This window comes from Ctenocephalides felis, unplaced genomic scaffold (genome assembly GCF_003426905.1).
Source record: "Ctenocephalides felis isolate EL2017-DRISC unplaced genomic scaffold, ASM342690v1 CF-g0.4_SCAFFOLD_01492, whole genome shotgun sequence".
Classification (NCBI taxonomy): Eukaryota; Metazoa; Arthropoda; class Insecta; order Siphonaptera; family Pulicidae; genus Ctenocephalides; species Ctenocephalides felis.
In genome coordinates this window covers 4,962,552-4,980,317 of record NW_020537646.1, presented here as the reverse complement: position 1 = coordinate 4,980,317, position 17,766 = coordinate 4,962,552, and the positions used below count along the sequence as shown (strand labels likewise).

At 29.4% G+C, this 17,766-nt stretch overlaps 1 protein-coding gene across 1 annotated transcript; it reads left to right on the top strand.

Annotated features, from left to right (window-relative positions):
- Positions 1 to 16,081: 16,081 nt before the first annotated feature.
- Positions 16,082 to 17,130, top strand: LOC113369849 (protein RER1-like). Its single transcript, XM_026610448.1, has 3 exons — positions 16,082 to 16,350; positions 16,541 to 16,740; positions 16,814 to 17,130. The coding sequence occupies exons 1-3, from the start codon at positions 16,266 to 16,268 to the stop codon at positions 17,096 to 17,098; spliced, it is 570 nt and encodes a 189-aa protein (XP_026466233.1). The 5' UTR covers positions 16,082 to 16,265; the 3' UTR covers positions 17,099 to 17,130.
- The last annotated feature ends 636 nt before the right edge of the window (positions 17,131 to 17,766 follow it).

Sequence of the window (17,766 nt, the reverse complement as noted above, 5' to 3'; positions counted from 1 at the left end):
GAAAAAAAAGATATAACTTAATATAATAATGTCAATTTTTCACTATCGGTTGAATATTGCTGAAGAAGCTCTTATTGAGGAAAATGCAGTCTATAAACTCGTATTTGACATAAAATCACAAAATATCACGTATATTTATTATTTACCTGATTTAAAAAAAAAAACAAACATTTTCAAACACGTGATGTTTGGTGGCGGAGAGGAAGGGGTAATTTTGAATATCACCAAGAGGCAAAGGGGGCTAAAAATCCTTAAAAAGTCCCTCCTTATCAATTTCCATTTTTCATTACAACTTCTACAATACTGAAGATTTTTTCAATTGGATGGGCTGTTTTTCACTTGGAAACTATTGCCATTTTTAAGTTAAACCACTACTGCTCGACCTCAGGCTGCCTGAGGCGGGTATTGAACCTGGAACCACTGTAACATCAGATTTGAGGAAACTTTACTTTAACAACTTCCATATTTCTTTTGACGTCTCTTATTTGACAAATATGCCAAGATTGCAAATATGGTTTTAATTTAATGAATTAAAAAAGTTTCAATAAATTTACTGTAGTCAACAATTTTGATGAAAACCTGGTGATTCTGAACTACATCGTGTAATATCTTTTAACTCCACGTCTAAATCCAGAATTCTCGAATATATTCAAAAGAGCATTCGTTTTTCCAGGAGTGTGTTAGTTAGTGAAGTCTTTTTTATTCCGGCTCAACAATGCAGTAAGCCAAACACAACAATAGAGTTCAAACAGACAGAAGCGCGGTTATTGCAAATCCGTGACGACGGGACGTTACGGTAATAGATTCTTTGTATGCTACAAGTAAAGTGCTGGCTACTGTACTCCGGTATAAAGTTTTAACAGTTTTTTATACTTTTTCCCTAATTGAACAATTGCCAAAAGCAATGTGCTAAATATAAAGCCGGATATAGATAAAACTCAATTAAACATTCCAGATTTTGGCAGCAGTCAATCAATCTTCATTTAGAAAGGGCTGGTAATGAATGCAGATCCAAAATTAATTAGCACTGCCAATGAGAAATTAAAACTTTTCAATGGGAATCGAATTATTTAAAAGGAGTTTCAAGCTGTCAGAGCTTATTTCAGAAACAGTACTCATATATCAAAAATGAGATTCATTCAAATGAAGTCTGATGATATTCAGTAAATCTATTGGCTGTGAAGATATGAGAAATTGACCCTAAATGACTCACACCAACTCCATCATCATCCTTCGACAAAACTAGTCAGAGTTTAACTATTATTTATTTAAAACACACAACGAATTAAAAATCTCTCAGTAACAGGATCTTAAAGTTCTTTCTGTAATTTTTTCGAAAACAAACTTAAAAATTGCTAGACCTTCCATATACAGTTCTTGAATCAGACCAGAGCTTCAAATACTCGATTCCTAAACATTGCCTTTATTCTCCTGACACGTTGACTTAACGTCCCTTAATAAATATTCTTCAATTTGCTGCTCCAAATGTAACGTATGAATTAATTTATTACAAAGCAAGAGAAATCGCCACCATCGCAGCCACTTATTTAATCAATTCTCTCTTCGGGGATCGGATATAAATCAGAATTTCAATTTTAGAACACGATCTATCAACAGTTATAATCCCATTTTATACGAAAACGTTTTCTCGAATGCTGCCTTTTTATCATTTTATTAAATTGCAAACGCGAGATATGGAAATCATTTGAAGATTGCTTTTCTCATATTTCACATATCGCTTGAAATTCGCATCTGCTGAGATCAACATTCTAATTAGAAATCTGATATTGCTCGAAATTTAAGAACATCGTTCACGAAAAAGAGGTAATGGAATGGGGTACTGAATTTATTCAGTAAATTAGAGGAACTGATGTATATTGGATCATTTTGAATTTCCTAATAATCCCTTGGACTTGGACAACTAATAGGGTTGAAGATAGAATACAGCTCCTCATCTTAAATCATGGAAACCATATTCAGTAATGAATAATTAGCAAATGGTGAAATATTTATGCAACGCAAATTATAAAGTTGAAACTTCCATAAATTTAGAAGTAAAATTAAAGTTAACACCGGTGTTAGCTTTAATACTTATGTCATAATTGTTCTAGATTGTTTAGGAAACTGGGTCATCTACCAAAGTACATTAAGAGTCCCTGGCGATAAATGTAACATTTAAAACTACGACTTTATGCAGACTCATTAGGATTAGTACTAAGTTTCATTGCTCTACTAGTCATTACAATAATCATTACCAAGAGAAAATGTTATCTTTGTCTTTGCAGCAGCATGGTGCTGGAGCAGCATAATAATGCACTCATTTAAATAATTCTTTTGAATGTAAAAGAATAGTAAAGATCATCTGCTAGTGACAAATTGAAGATTTTTATTCATGAGTTAACTTTTTTAACAAAACAAATAATTCAGTAAATTATTCCACAATTTTTCTAGAATTATTTTTATAATAAATAAATTTGGTCAAACAGTAAATAAAATTATGAAAACCGTTATGGCGTTCCTATGATAACAAACAAACTGAACATCTTTACAAATTTTTGCAATTCAGATGTTCGAGTAATCAATTCTATTCTACTGCATTATAAATTATTCAATATGAATTTAAGTGAAATCTTGATCTCGCTAAAGAAAATATGTACATATACATATATTTACAAAACATTTCATGGCGAGTGTTTATTTGCAGGAGAGAATTATGTGAAGCTTTCTGATCAGTATGATAAACGAAAAAGCACTAATCAGCACGTCTTCTCCGTCAATGCACATCGAATGGTCCGATCTCTCAAAAAATGCTATTTCTTGTAAACTGTATTTACAATTTACTTACAATTTTTCAAACAAGGCATGCGCAGATTTCTCGTGCATTAGTGGTTAGAGTTAATCTTACAACTAGAAGTCAAAGGCTTAATACCTCGAAAATTCTCGGAAATCCTGAATCCGACTAAAAGTTCTAAGCTCGATTCCAGTAAAACCCCCCGATATCCTAATATCAAGCAGTAGTGATATCGGTTTCAATTGAAAATATATATAGGAATATGTTTCCTAGTGAAAACAGTAATAATCATCAGGCATTGGTGCATCCAATGAAAAGTCATCAGTTACACTTATTCTAATAACAAGCTCATCAAAAAGACATGGAAAAGATGATGATATAAGAGGCTCAAGTTTATTTAATTGATTATTAGTTCAGTAATTTAGTAGTTTTATCTTGAAAGTTCTCCGGAAGTTTTGAAAATTAGAGATTTTATAGATTTTGATGTGATCTTTACGAATTTCAACTTTGCGACCGCTGCACCACCGCCATATTGAAAAAATTGCTTCAAAAATCAGTTTTTCAACGATATCTCCTTTCCGAGTCATGATACAATAAAATAACTAGACAAAATTTTCTATAATTTATTCAATAACGTTTTTTTCTGTAAAATCAAACCAACTTTCAAAATTTCCGGAAACTTTTAAGGTAACAGCTTTTTTGCACCAAATGACTGGGCTATCTCACTATCAAGAAAATGGTCTAATACCGAAATTCATAAGACAGTATGTGTGACTCATGATACAATAAAATAACTATATACAAAATTAAACTAGAAAAAATTTTCTATAATTTATTCAATAACGTGTTTTTCTGTAAAATCAAACAATTTTCAAAACTTCCGAAAAACTTTTAAGATAAAACAGCTCTTTTTTGCAACAAATGACTGGGCTACCTCACTATCAAGAAAATCATCGAATTCCGAAATTCATAGACAGTATGTGTGACAATATGACGTCAATTCATAAATGTATTCTCTGACAAAAAATATAAATCTCCAAAGTACGTTTCAATTTTTAAATAAAATCCACAGGATTTCCATAGCATTAGCTGAAAAATATTTATACCCAGCAAACAAAATATACCGACATCGCGTCGTAACATAAAAATTCAATCCGCTAAAGTAGAATCGCTACAATTGTCTCAGTCTCATCTTAAGTAAGACTGTAAGATCTCCTTTATTCTAGCATCGGAAACGATGTTTGTGTTTGTTCAATACGTCTTTCCAATCCAATAGAGAGAAGTGTGTCGATGTCGGTCTCGGAGCATAAGCCGATGGCAATGTCTACACAACAATATGCGGCGTCTTGAATTGGGGCAAGATGCTGCGATTCAGATGGGATTAAACGATATAACCCGAATCTACTTTTATATCAGATTAAGTGGATCGGAATCTTGTCAATGGGATTCCGAGCGACGCGGTAGATCGCAAGAAACGCCGCCGCCGCCGCTATAGTATAGGCCGCTGTCCGCCGCTTGCCGCTGAACCGAGACCGAGAGCACTTTATCACGGACTCTGTCATGATGATCTCGTCTTGTAATTAATGTAATAATTATCAGATCAGGAATAACAATTTATATGTATATCATTCGCATTAAGTGTTTTCATTTAAAACGTTTAATACTGACAATCATTGATCATTCGGAACGGTTGTTTAGAAAGAAATATAAATGTTACAGATTACATATAGATCGGTAAGACGTTACATATAAATTATGTACATAAGTGGTCAGGGAACCGGGGTAAATTAGCCCAAATGGGGTAAAAATACAATTTTTGGGTTAAAAAATAATTATTTTAATCGATATTTATTGTATTTGCTAAATAGATGTCCATATGGAGGGTAATCTCTTTTCGCGATAGGGGTAGACCAAAAAATTTGGGATAATGATTAAAAAAGTTCCCCGACCGCTGATTTAAATGCTTTAGATTTGCTCTTGTGCGCCTCAAAAAATAAAAATTTAAAATACTTATACAAACATTTCTGAAAAATAATCTAAAAAGAAAATAAAAAAATTGTACAGAGAGAATTTATCAGAAAATTTGACCTCTTAGGATATTAATTAATTAATGATTAAATCAATTATTAAAATAAAAAAAATGCTTTATCTTTGCTCTTGCGAACCTCAAAATCAAAAATTAAAAAATTAAAATACTATACAAACATTTCTGAAAAATTATATGAAAAATAAAATGAAAACCTGTACAGAGAAAATTTATCAGAAAATTAGAGCTCTTAGGATTATTAATTAATAAAATTAATTCGCTTATAACATTTGTTGTTATTATTTTGAACTTTTCATTTTATATCAAGAGGATTCGAATGTTCTAAGCACTATTTAAAAAAAATAAGAAATATTTATTAATAACTTTTAATATATAAAAATTATTTTTTGGTTTAAGATTAGTTTGAGAAATTTCAGAGATTTTCAAAGAGGAAATTAGTTAAATGCTTTAGATTTGCACTCATGTGTTGAAAAAATTAAAAATTCTCATCTAAAATAATTATAAAGAACAATTCCAAAAACTTTATTTTGGATCATAAAATAACATAGTAGGCAAAAAATATCAAATTATCAGGAAATTAGAGCTTTTACAAAAAATATTATTAATTCATTCTTTTAATTTTTGTTGCTCTTATTTTTTACTTCACATTTTATGTCATACGATTCAAATTCAAAAACAATGTCTAAAACATTCAACGTTTCATTAGCAACAGTTTAAATAAAATTAAATATTCAAATTCATAATTATAAAATATATATTATATTATATTATATGGTTATAGTGGTATCAAAGTATAAAAATTAAAATTAAATGGGCTCTTTATTCATTTTCACTAAAATAATCGCTTGTAAGCGATATATATAAATTAAATCAAAAGGTTTTTTTCCACTAAAACAGTGACTTGTGAAGTATATTTCATTCATTTAATGTTGTTTTTTTCGGTTTTTGGGTTTTCAAATAATTTTAAAGACTATCAAAATAAGAATTTTATTAATAATAATTTAGATAGAATCCAATATATCAATTTATAATTGACAATTTATGTATATCAAAATTATTCTTTCGGTTTAAGATTGGTTAAAAAAATTCACATATAAAATTATTTATATACTTTAGACATGCTCTCATGTGCTTCAATAAATAAAAATTCCTACCTAAGTTCTATACTTTATTTTTTTATTTTCATGTAATTTTTGGTTGTTGTTTCTTATGTATTTTGTATTGGTTTTGTGTAAAATTTTAACATTAGTTTACTTAATAATATTTTGTTGACTACTTTAAAAATTGCAATATTTAGTATATAACTGTTTATATCATTTTTGCATATTCAGAGAAGAAAATGTAATCTGGAACTAGAATCGTTTAAATTATTAAACCTATTTTTTTTAAATATAATTTAGTTTCTTTTCCTATGCCTGCTCAAAAGCATTTTCTGTTTTTATGTATGTTCTCATATAAAATCCAATTCCAATCTATATTTAACAAAGGTTTTCCTGAAAATGCTAAAGCCATTTAACTAGTATCCGTTTCTTTTATTTATTATTCAGTGATCCTTGAAGTTCCGTTCTAGTCCATGGGAAAATCCTAGCTAAGCGTTAAATGCTAAATGATCAAACATTTCTTGTTAACAGCTTTTTGCTTTCAGAATTTTGAAACGAGTGAATTGCATATTGGTTCGCTTCTCTATTTAAAACCATCTGATTATGCTGTCACTCATGGAACTATTGACACCGGCATCATTTATCTATTGTCAAAATCACTAGATATGTTAACGTCATTATAAAAAATCGATTTGGTATTGATGAACTACACGTGACTGCTTCAGTATATAATAATACAGCAAATATTTGGTATAAAATTATTCTTTAGTTTCAGTATGATATTTTTTAAATGTTATTCTTTCTTAAGTATTTGTTTCTATCCCGCACATGATATTTCAAAAAGTTCTTGCCAGTCGTTAGTGTTTCGTGTATCTGATGTAAGTTTCATACATCTGAAAAGTACCATGAATCCAGTTTTACTTTATATAACTTAAATTCTGGACACTTTATACTAAAAGCTTTTCGCACAATAGAATAGAACTCGAATCGCTATGAGCTGGAGTAAATAACATAAATAAGCGGTCTCAAAAGGACATCTACTATGTAAGCATTCAGGAAATAAATATACAAACTAGCTGTAAGTGGAATTCTGTCTTAAGGCAATTAAGGCATCGTGCCTTAAGGCAAATTGCTGCAACTTCCCGTACCAAAAATTATTATTTTTTCAAAAACGATTGACATTTTTAAAAAAAATTTACTTCGAAAAAATAAGATTTTTGAGAAACTATAAATTAGACAAAAAATTACTTTTTTTTGAAAAAAAAATTTTTTTCAAAAAAAAATTAATTTTTTTTTTTTTTTTTAAATTTTTTTGGAAAAAATAATGTTTTCTTTATTTTGGCATATTTGGGAAAATCTGAACTTTTTTTCAAACGCATCGTACTGCCTTAACTGCATAAAGACAAAAATATCAAAGAGCGTAAGCGCCGCGTCGCCGTCTAACGAATAAACATTGGTACGGAACCCATAGGAATGCAAAAAAATTTATACTTATGTTTAAAATCTCTATAAAATATCTGATAATTGATTGATGTGCATATGTCTAATGATCATTTTTGACCGCCAAATGGCATTTTTTTTTACTTTTTTGTTAGATCTCCGAAACCGCTAGACCTGCCCTCATGAAAATTTGATCAATTCTTCATCTTGTCAATACAAGTCAATGTTTTTTGATTATTAAGATCGGACGCTCCGTTCTCTTAAAAACTGAGTTACCGTTTTCGGTACTTTCTGCCCGTATCTTTGGACGCTGGACCGCCTTTGCCAAAACTAATCAGCACGTCTCCTTCAATACGAATCGACTGCTTTTTGAATTATTCAAATCGGTTGATCCGTGTTCCCGAAATCGTCGACGAAAATTTGTATCCAAACACACATACACACACGCACACACACATACATCCATTTTTTTCTAAGGTATGCCAAAATCCAAAATGTTCACAAGGTTTTGAAACGTAAAGATATATAAAAAAATTTCATTTTCGATTTTTGCGATTACTATAACTTGCCCTACGGACAGTTAAAAATTACATTTAAACAAGAAGAGTATTAGATTTCAACAATATTATTCTGAAAAAAAGTAGACAATATATGAGCTTTATCTTCTCTCTTGATATTCCAATATCTTTTCGACACGTACACAAGTGGCAGGATTAACATTTTAACACATGTTCAACACGTGATTCAGAATATAAGTTAAGTCTAGACAAAAAAAATATGCCTCAAAATTTATGACCGCTGAACTCGTGAAAATATTTTAGATAATGACACACCCGTGAAAAATATGTAACACATCTGTTTTCGTTATGAAACAGTAACCGACTCTATTTACATCAAGTTCTATAAATACAAGCGCAGTTAGTTGTTATTTTAAAATAGAACAGAGTTTAGTTAAATATTGTTCGACATCCGCTCTGCTTATTTTATATTGTAATTCAATTTCTGCGGATCAGAATTTTCATCGGCAAAAAAGCAATAACTTTATATACAATTTTTCAATTTCAACATCCTAGGAAAATATTTTACTTTCTATCGTTCACTAGGCAATCCTTCTGGGCGGAACTATAAATATGAATGTTTGAGGCTATAAGTAATTTTGAAAAAAAAATCATACAAAGTAAGTATAAAAAAACAAACGGTAATAAACTTGTATATACAGGTCATTAATTTCGTACTGTTCTTATAATAAATTTACTTCCACAAATATTTATGTAATAAACAACCAATTCCACAAATTTTCATTCTTTGAAGTATTTGTTAACGTGCGTATGTTGAAACTTTTAAAATAACTTATAAAAATAATTCTTCAACTCGTTGTGAAAATAAAAGTTATAAAAACCAGCGGGTCATATTATTTTTAAAGCAGTCGTTAACATAAATATAGAGATAGAAAAAGCTGAGTTAGAAAAATAGTCTAAAGAAATATGAAGTTTAATTTTAACGTTAAATATACAAAAAGTACTTATCAGTGTGGTAGGTCCAAATGATAAATCGTTGCAAAAACTTGTGACGAGCAAGTAATAAATCAAATTGTAAATACATGTGAAAAGGGATTCGAGATGGTTTCGTAACTTTCGCAAAATTGTAAGAAATAATGTAAGAAAATATTTGGAATACTGTCTTTTTTCAGTAACTCGATAATACGCAACAAGAAAGTGGGATGTGTGATAACTATAAAATATGATTTCATTTAAAATAGAAATCCATTAAATATAAAGGTTGATTTAATTGTAAATAGCATTTTGCTTTAAGGCAATTTACAAGGACTTCTCCACAAGCACTATCATTTAACATCTTTTTAAATTGTGATTAAGTTATCAGTTTAGCTTATAGAAATTATGTGCAAAAAAAAATTAAATGAAAAAAAAATGTGACCATAAGAAGTTTGAAAAATAGGCACTATATTATTATTCGTAGGCCTATAATACTTCAGAATGATTGTTCAGACAAACTCAGAATGTTTAATCAACATCGCAAAAATAAAAATTAACGATGGCAAAGAAACAATTTAGCTGATCTTTACCGAAAACTGATCAGCACGATTCCCAATTGATATTTTTCAAATTGAAATTTCAAAACTGATCCCGGATTTTTTGTCAGTCTGATAACTATAAAGAAACGATTCGCAACAACTAATTAACTAACTATTTCTATCAAAAAGTTGAAAAAATACATATCAAAAGATAGAGTTCCTATTAAAATTGATGAAGTGGCTTTTATATTTATGAAATCAGTGCAAGAATTTTTGAGAAAACTTCGGTGAAAGGTCTAATTCTGGCTCACATATGCAATTAATTTATGAGTGTTATCTATTTTTTGTGAATAAATCCTTCAATTAAATTTATCCACTGTTTGTAATCCTTTTCTCTCATTTCTGATCCGAATCCACTGATCGTTCCACATTTTCAAGAATCCCAATTTTTATTCTCAAACGATTCAGAATGACTCGAAACTTCAAGATAATAATGAATTGACAAATCGATTCTTTTTCAGAAACAAACTTCACCTTTGGTGAATTGAATATTTTATCAATTTATAAAATACAAATAAAAATTCACAATCCTTATCAAAATTTCCCCATGCCATAAAAAGTTTAAAAATCTCAATTATGCCAATAAAATGCACATTCCACAAGATAATTATCTAACAAACTACCTGAAAGGCAATAAAACATACTGATAACACATTTATACCTCCGATTTGAACCATCAAAACCAAGGTGAGTATCAAAACCATGCTCGTTGCAGGATGTGAAAATAGGTATACAAAGCATCGACATCGAATACTTATCGCCCCTTGTACAGGGGCACTTAATAAGGTCCCCGGCTTCCTGCCGCAGCGGCGAACAGCCGCTCACGGTTCTAATAACATATGCCAGTCGCGATCAGCCGTGCGCTATGAACCGAAACTATACAGAATGATTTTTTTTGTTAATATTTTAACACTCGTCGCGCGAAGACTGGAATACGAAATGAGATTGATGGAATCATCATAAAAACCGGTAGCAACTGAAGTTATTGTTAAATTATAGGATAATATTTGCTTTTTCATTGGTCAGGGTGTTTCTAGCACTTAGTAACCAATTATATTATTGAAGTAAAACTTCTTTAGGCGCGACTAGGGTGTAAATCCGTACAAATGCAACGGAAGTCCGTTACGCCCGAACTGTTCGTCATTCGCTCTCGATGAGATCATTTCTATACGGGTCGATTATGATTAGTCGTCGTGTATGTGAATAGAGATCTGTCGTTGTATGCGTATCGGCATGAACGTTGTATACGTACCGGGGCATCAACGTTGTATACGTACCGATATCGACAAGGAAATTGGTATAAATAAATAAACATTTTAAAGTTGCATCGTAATACAAATATTGATTTATCGAAAAATGCCTGAATCAGAATTAAACATTTGTGCCGTGTACTAAACATAAGTTTATTGATTAGAAATTATTTCTATATTATTCGCAGTTTCTATAAATCTTTGAAGTTATTAAAATGAAAAAGAATGAGATTATATCGTCAGCGAAAAAAGTAAAAAAAAATACAAGCAGTCAATGAATGTATGTTAATTTTAATTACATGAAGTTCTTCAATCACAATTACATGATGAGTGAAGTTACGAGAACAATATTCATTTAGGCGTTGATTAACATAATCCACTGTGTGAACGAATATTATAGAATTTATTAATCAGCAATTACTTCATTCAAAATTGTTATATAGTACAGTAGCAAATAAGTTTTACTTCAATCGCGTGTGAACCTTACGCGCACTTTTTTTTAATTTTATATTCTTTTATTTCAAGTATCACATACTTCCTTTGAAAATCATATTGGTTGGTTTGATAATCATATTGTTTTCTACATACTTATTCCATTTTACATACTTTTTGAAGTCCTATTCTCAGTGGCGTAACTAGGCCATCCGGGGCCCGTAGCAAATTTTTTTTATGGGGCCCCCCTATCAGTAAAATCAAGTGGTTTTAATTTTATTTAATTTAAAAAAACTCGAAATTTTTCAACGTGTTAAATGTTATATATATCCACGATTTGTAATGAATTGTATTGAAAATGAGTAAATCTAATTATTTAAATCGAAATTATTTAAATGTATGTATACAAAAAATTTAAAAAAAAAATTAAAATGTATAAGTACAAAAAACCATAAAAATAAAAATATAAGTCAAAATTAATTAATTTAAAGTACAATTACTGCTTTGTTTTGAAAATCAAACATAATTTTTTTAAATTTTTAATTAGCTTTATAAGCTACATGTTAAGATTGATATTTTGTTTTTACAAGCAGTCTTTACAATCCATTCCTTTGCTAATTTTTGAACAAACTACTAAATTAACTTTGATTTTTTAATTTGCATAATCTATTCAAGAAATGACTTAGTAAAAAGTTAGTTTTCTATTAGTCATTATTTGCATACTATAGAGCTTCATAAATATTAAAGAAAATATTTAAAAAACATCACAACACTCTAAAATTATATTTTTACATTCTTACACGCTCATGGTTTTTTTTCGAAATTAAATTTATTTAGAAGAAAATTTTCATGTTTATTCTAACTTTTGTTATTAGTGAAATAAAACCAAAATTTGTTAGATTTTACTAATTTTTACGCGTATTTGGGGCCCCCGTGGCCTGGACAAAATAAAACTCTTTAAAATAATAATCTTACATTCCTCGCGTACTTTTTTTACGCGTATTTGGGGCCCCCGTGGCCTGGACAAAATAAAACTCTTTAAAATAATAATCTTACATTCCTCGCGTACTTTTTTAGACGTATTTGGGGCCCCCGTGGCCTGGACAAAATAAAACTCTTTAAAATAATAATCTTACATTCCTCGCGTACTTTTTTAGACGTATTTGGGGCCCCCGTGGCCTGGACAAAATAAAACTCTTTAAAATAATAATCTTACATTCTTCGCGTACTTTTTTTACGCGTATTTGGGGCCCCCGTGGCCTGGACAAAATAAAACTCTTTAAAATAATAATCTTACATTCCTCGCGTACTTTTTTAGACGTATTTGGGGCCCCCGTGGCCTGGACAAAATAAAACTCTTTAAAATAATAATCTTACATTCCTCGCGTACTTTTTTAACGACATTAAATTTGATTGAACGAAGTTTTCATGATTAATTTGTTTTTCATGATTTTTTTATATTATTAATGTTTCTTACGGACGTTGGGGGCCCCCTGGTTTGGGGGCCCCGTATATTTGATACGGCTGATACGGCTGATACGGCGGTAGTTACGCCCCTGATTCTTACGAAAACATACTTTTCAAATGAAATAAAGTATTAGAGTATAATGTAGAAACAATATTTCTGAGCACGCGTCCTCTTGAGCCGGGGCCCCCTTGGGCCGGGGGCCTGTGGCATTTTGCCACCCACGCCACCCTATAGTTACGCCACTGCCTATTCTATTCAGTTTTCTCCTTGTATATTAGTGTAACATATTTATCATTCTCAATACATATGTCCTAATTCAAATCAGATTCAATCTACTCAAACCCCTTTTCAAGATTCCCCCCTCTGGCATGTTACTATCAGAACAGTAGCAGGTACAAATAAAGTCAAAACTCAAAAAACCACGCCAATCCTTTATTAAATGTAACGTCACAAAGGTCACAAAATAAAATTATTAAAAAACTATGTTCGGACGTATTTTCGTTTCATTATATTGGCCATGAAGGTGACAATCTTCATGGCATTGAGCTTTTACACGGGATGGTTGCTATCACTGATACAGGGGATAGCGGAGAGTTTAATGGGACTAATTGTTCACTTCTAAAAGTGAAGTCCGCGAAAAAACATCTTTAATAAATAGTAAATAAAAAAAACACACCAATTCCATATTAAATGCAACAAAGAACATTTTAGAATATGTATTATCTATAGATTTAGGAATAGTTTACATTTTTCCAATATTATTTCAAGAGTATTCTATCCAATTACAAATTCAACAATTTGGTTGTTGAAAGCCATGATGTATTGAATGCAGTTATGCTGCTATATTTATAAATAATATGAAATTTCATCTCCAGATTAGTAGACACAGCCCCGATCACGAATTTCAATAAGATGTTTTAGATTCAACTGTAGACCATCAGATCCAAACAGTAGTGACATCAGTTTTCACTTATAATTAAAAATAAGAAAAAATCAATGTGAAAATAGCCCTTACCCAGCATTGCTGGAACCAATAAAAAGTCACTAGTATTACAGAAATTGTAATGATAAATTTACCAAAAAGAGATAGGCCAACCATTGAGTTGCCATCTATAAAGCCATGTTATTAAGAAAGTCATTACAACAAGCTCGGAGACTATTAAGTTCTGACTGCTCTTAATAATATATAAAAAATATTATTTAGGTTTAACTCATATGGTCTGTAAACAACTCTGATTGTTGTATAATATGAAAAAAAAAATAGGTTTATTTATGATATCCAGTAGAGATAAAAATATATTCATGGTCTAACTTTACATTACTATGCTTCATATTCAACAGATGATGTTGCAATTTTACACCAAGTACATGATATCTACAACAATAGTGCATTAAACAGAGCACAATACCTGATTGTTTTTTTACTATAAAAAGACTGATAAAATCTGAATTGCTTTTCAAATTATCACATATAAATCAGAAAACAGCTGGCAAAAATGGACACATTCAATGGTAATACCTACTAAGAGCATTTTTATTCTTTTTACTACAAAGAACTGTGTTTTGCTTTAAAACGTTCAAAACGACGACATAAATAGTAAAACAAACGCACATGTTCTTAATAATCATGTAAATGAGAATTTTTCTAAGAAATCTATTCATAAAAGCAATGCTCGCTGTAAGGGGACATAAATTCTTAAAATAAATCCTATTAATGACAACTTTGTTTCGAAAACCATTTATGATTTGTGCAATGTAATGTAAAATACATACATAAACTAAAAACGAGAAAAGTCCATACTTCAATTATTTGCACTTGTATATCAATTACTGTGAAATTATGATAAATTCGCTAGAAAGAATATTAAGATAAGACCAGCATGAATGAAAATAAAATGTTATATTGATAACGTTAAAAGTTTATGAATCATTGAATTAGTTTGTATTTATACTTAATAAATTGATAAAGCTTGCAACAAATTGTGTACTTTCAATATTTGAGTAAGAGACATCAATGAAATCAGAAATAAAATATTTGCAATGGATAAATCAAACAAAAGGGAAGATTTTAAAGTTAACAAATTTGCAGATTTTTTTATAATAGTATTTATTTAAAATAGCAATAATCTATGTTGACGAAATGTAAGTGGATGTATTATTTTAAACGAAAAACTGCAATGATGATATTAATTGCAAAATGTAATTAACATTTAGATAAGTTTTTTTTATATATGCAATTTAAATCCACTGAATACATGGCTAGCCAAAGAGCACAAGTTCTGACTGAAAGGCTTTTGGAATTAAATGTAAATAAAGTATATGTGTCGTTGCATATATATAGTACTTAAATAAATCATTTTAAAACAGAAAATTAACTTTAACAGTAGTATAGTGGTTCCAGCGTTTACAAAAATAAAAAATTGCTGAATTATAACAAATTTGTTGAAAATAATCTAGTAATAATTTGATCCTGAATTGTAGATAATATAGATAGAAATTTTCATTTGAAATTAATAGTGTGAATCTTTATATTAGTATAAAAGTAGGTGAAGCAGCTAATTAATTATTTAAATTAAAATTGAGGCATAACCTTAATCCGTACTTAAATAATAGTAATTAAAAATTATATTTCTAACCATAATTGTATTAATTTAATATTATATCAATATAATATAAATAAATATCTTGAAATGCAGAAAAATTAAAGGACTGACATGTTAAATAAGTAAAAGTCAATTCCCACATAATATAAACAACACAAATATATAATTTTTTTTGTATAATAATAGAATAAATCCTACCTGATCCGGGCAGAAATATCCAAATCCAACTATCCCTGCTATGACCAAAAAGAAGCAAAAAATAATAGTATTTTTAATTCGCGATTTGGATTTCATCGTATTGTAATCATAAACACCCAATAAAGCTAAATCACTTTCACTTTCATCAAATACACGCTTCTGCATTTCCAGATTCTTCATAGTTCATGATCACTCACGTTTTATGTAACATTTTCAATTAAATAATAAAAATTGTCCAATTTCGGACAAGGACAATGTTTACACTCGATTCGCAGAATACGACTGACAGCAGCTTGACGAGTTGCGCCATTTTGATGCAGTCAGCGCCACAGCGCCTCTGAAGAGAGTGACAACTAGCTGAAGTTAGTTGTGGGTAAAAATTGTTGTGCCATCTACTGCTAAGTTGGTAGACATTCATCTTATATTTAAATAATGAAACTGAAATTTAAATATTTTTATCTAGTTAATAAAATGCTAAATTTCTTTTTATAATAATTATAATAACCCATTAATTATAATTAAAAATAACCCATTCCTAAATAAGAACTTACAAATTTTTTTATTATTTTTCCGCCATCTGTTGGCACCAACAGCAATCGCTAACGTCATTTCTGTTTGCAACGTGACATTTTTGAGGATCTTGATAACGCAATCTGCAGTTATTCGATAAAATGACAGTTATGTTATTTATTGTTGATAATTAGTTGTTAATGAAATGCAATTAGTGAAAAATTAGTTTATTATAACGTTGATTACTCGCTAAGTAATATGTGAACTGAAATACTTATTATAACCTAAGTTGTAGAACATATTTTTGTATATTTGTAAATTTTAACGTGTTAAAATGGATATGGAAATCGAAGAAATACAGTCATCACAGCCTAGTTTTTTGTCAAGGTTTTGTACGCATTTATCACAAACAATACAACGTAAGTAAGAATGTTTTGAAATTCCCATGGTGATAAAAATTCATACTTCGAATGTGAAGAAAACATTTTATATTACAATATTAATATGATTAAAGTATCTAATACCTTCCTTATTACCTTATTTTCTAACACTGTACTGAATTGCTTTATGTTACATTATCAATCTGATGTAACCTAAAATTTGTTCCAGGTTGGCTGGACTATTCCGTTCCCTATACTAAATATAGATGGATAGCTGCTATTCTGCTTGTAGCATTACTTTTATTACGAGTCCTAACTACACATGGATGGTATATAGTCACATATGCTTTAGGAATTTATCATCTGAATTTATTTATAGCATTTTTAACACCTAAAATGGATCCATCATTAAATTTTGATGATGATGAGGTAACCTTGTAATAAATATTGATTTAAAAATCAATCTTCCTTTCTTTAAATTTATTTTCGATGTTTATTCAAGGGGCCTGAATTGCCAACCTTAGCTAATGAAGAGTTTCGGCCATTTATTCGAAGACTACCAGAATTTAAATTTTGGTTATCAGTTGTTGTCAGCACACTTATCGCACTGTTTTGTACAATGTTTGACTGCTTCAATATACCAGTATTTTGGCCAATTCTAGTATTCTACTTCATAACACTATTTCTGGTTACGATGAAAAGACAAATAAAGCACATGATAAAGTATCGATATTTACCATTCACACATGGTAAACCTAGTTACCAACCTGTAGAAGAATCATTGTGATTTGTTTCTGAAAATAATCACAATTTAAATCAATTTGTTATTGAAAGCAAAATTTAGATTTTTTTTTGTTATATTCTGTTATTTAAATCTCGTTTTAATACATTATAATTTTATTGCTTATAATATAGTTAGACTTATATGAATATATATTTTTTTAAAGATTTACTATGTACATATATTTTAAAGCGTTCTAGTTAACTATTTCTTGTATTTATTAAATCATTTTTGAAACATGACAGTATTTAATTTGTAATTAATAATCCTTAATTATAAAAGTGTATGCAGAGGAATTATGTGCCGAATGTTTGTCACAAAAAAATATTTTTCTAAAGTTGTACTTAATTATTAAATGAGCTATGTACATATGTATGCATGTATAATTTTACAATTTAATGACTTTTCACAATGTTTAAATTAATTAAATGAAATAGTAAGTTACCAAGTCAAAATTAATAGTACATAAATGACTATTATGTAATAGATAAATAAAAGAAATGGAATTGTTATGACTTGAATGTGTAACATTTCCACAAGAAATCTTGTAACACTAAGCCATTTATATATACTTATTGTTAGATAAAAAAATATTTATGAAATATATGCATATAAATATTATAATCCATGCATTTATCTTTTTTTTATAACTTTTCATTAATATACTAAATTAG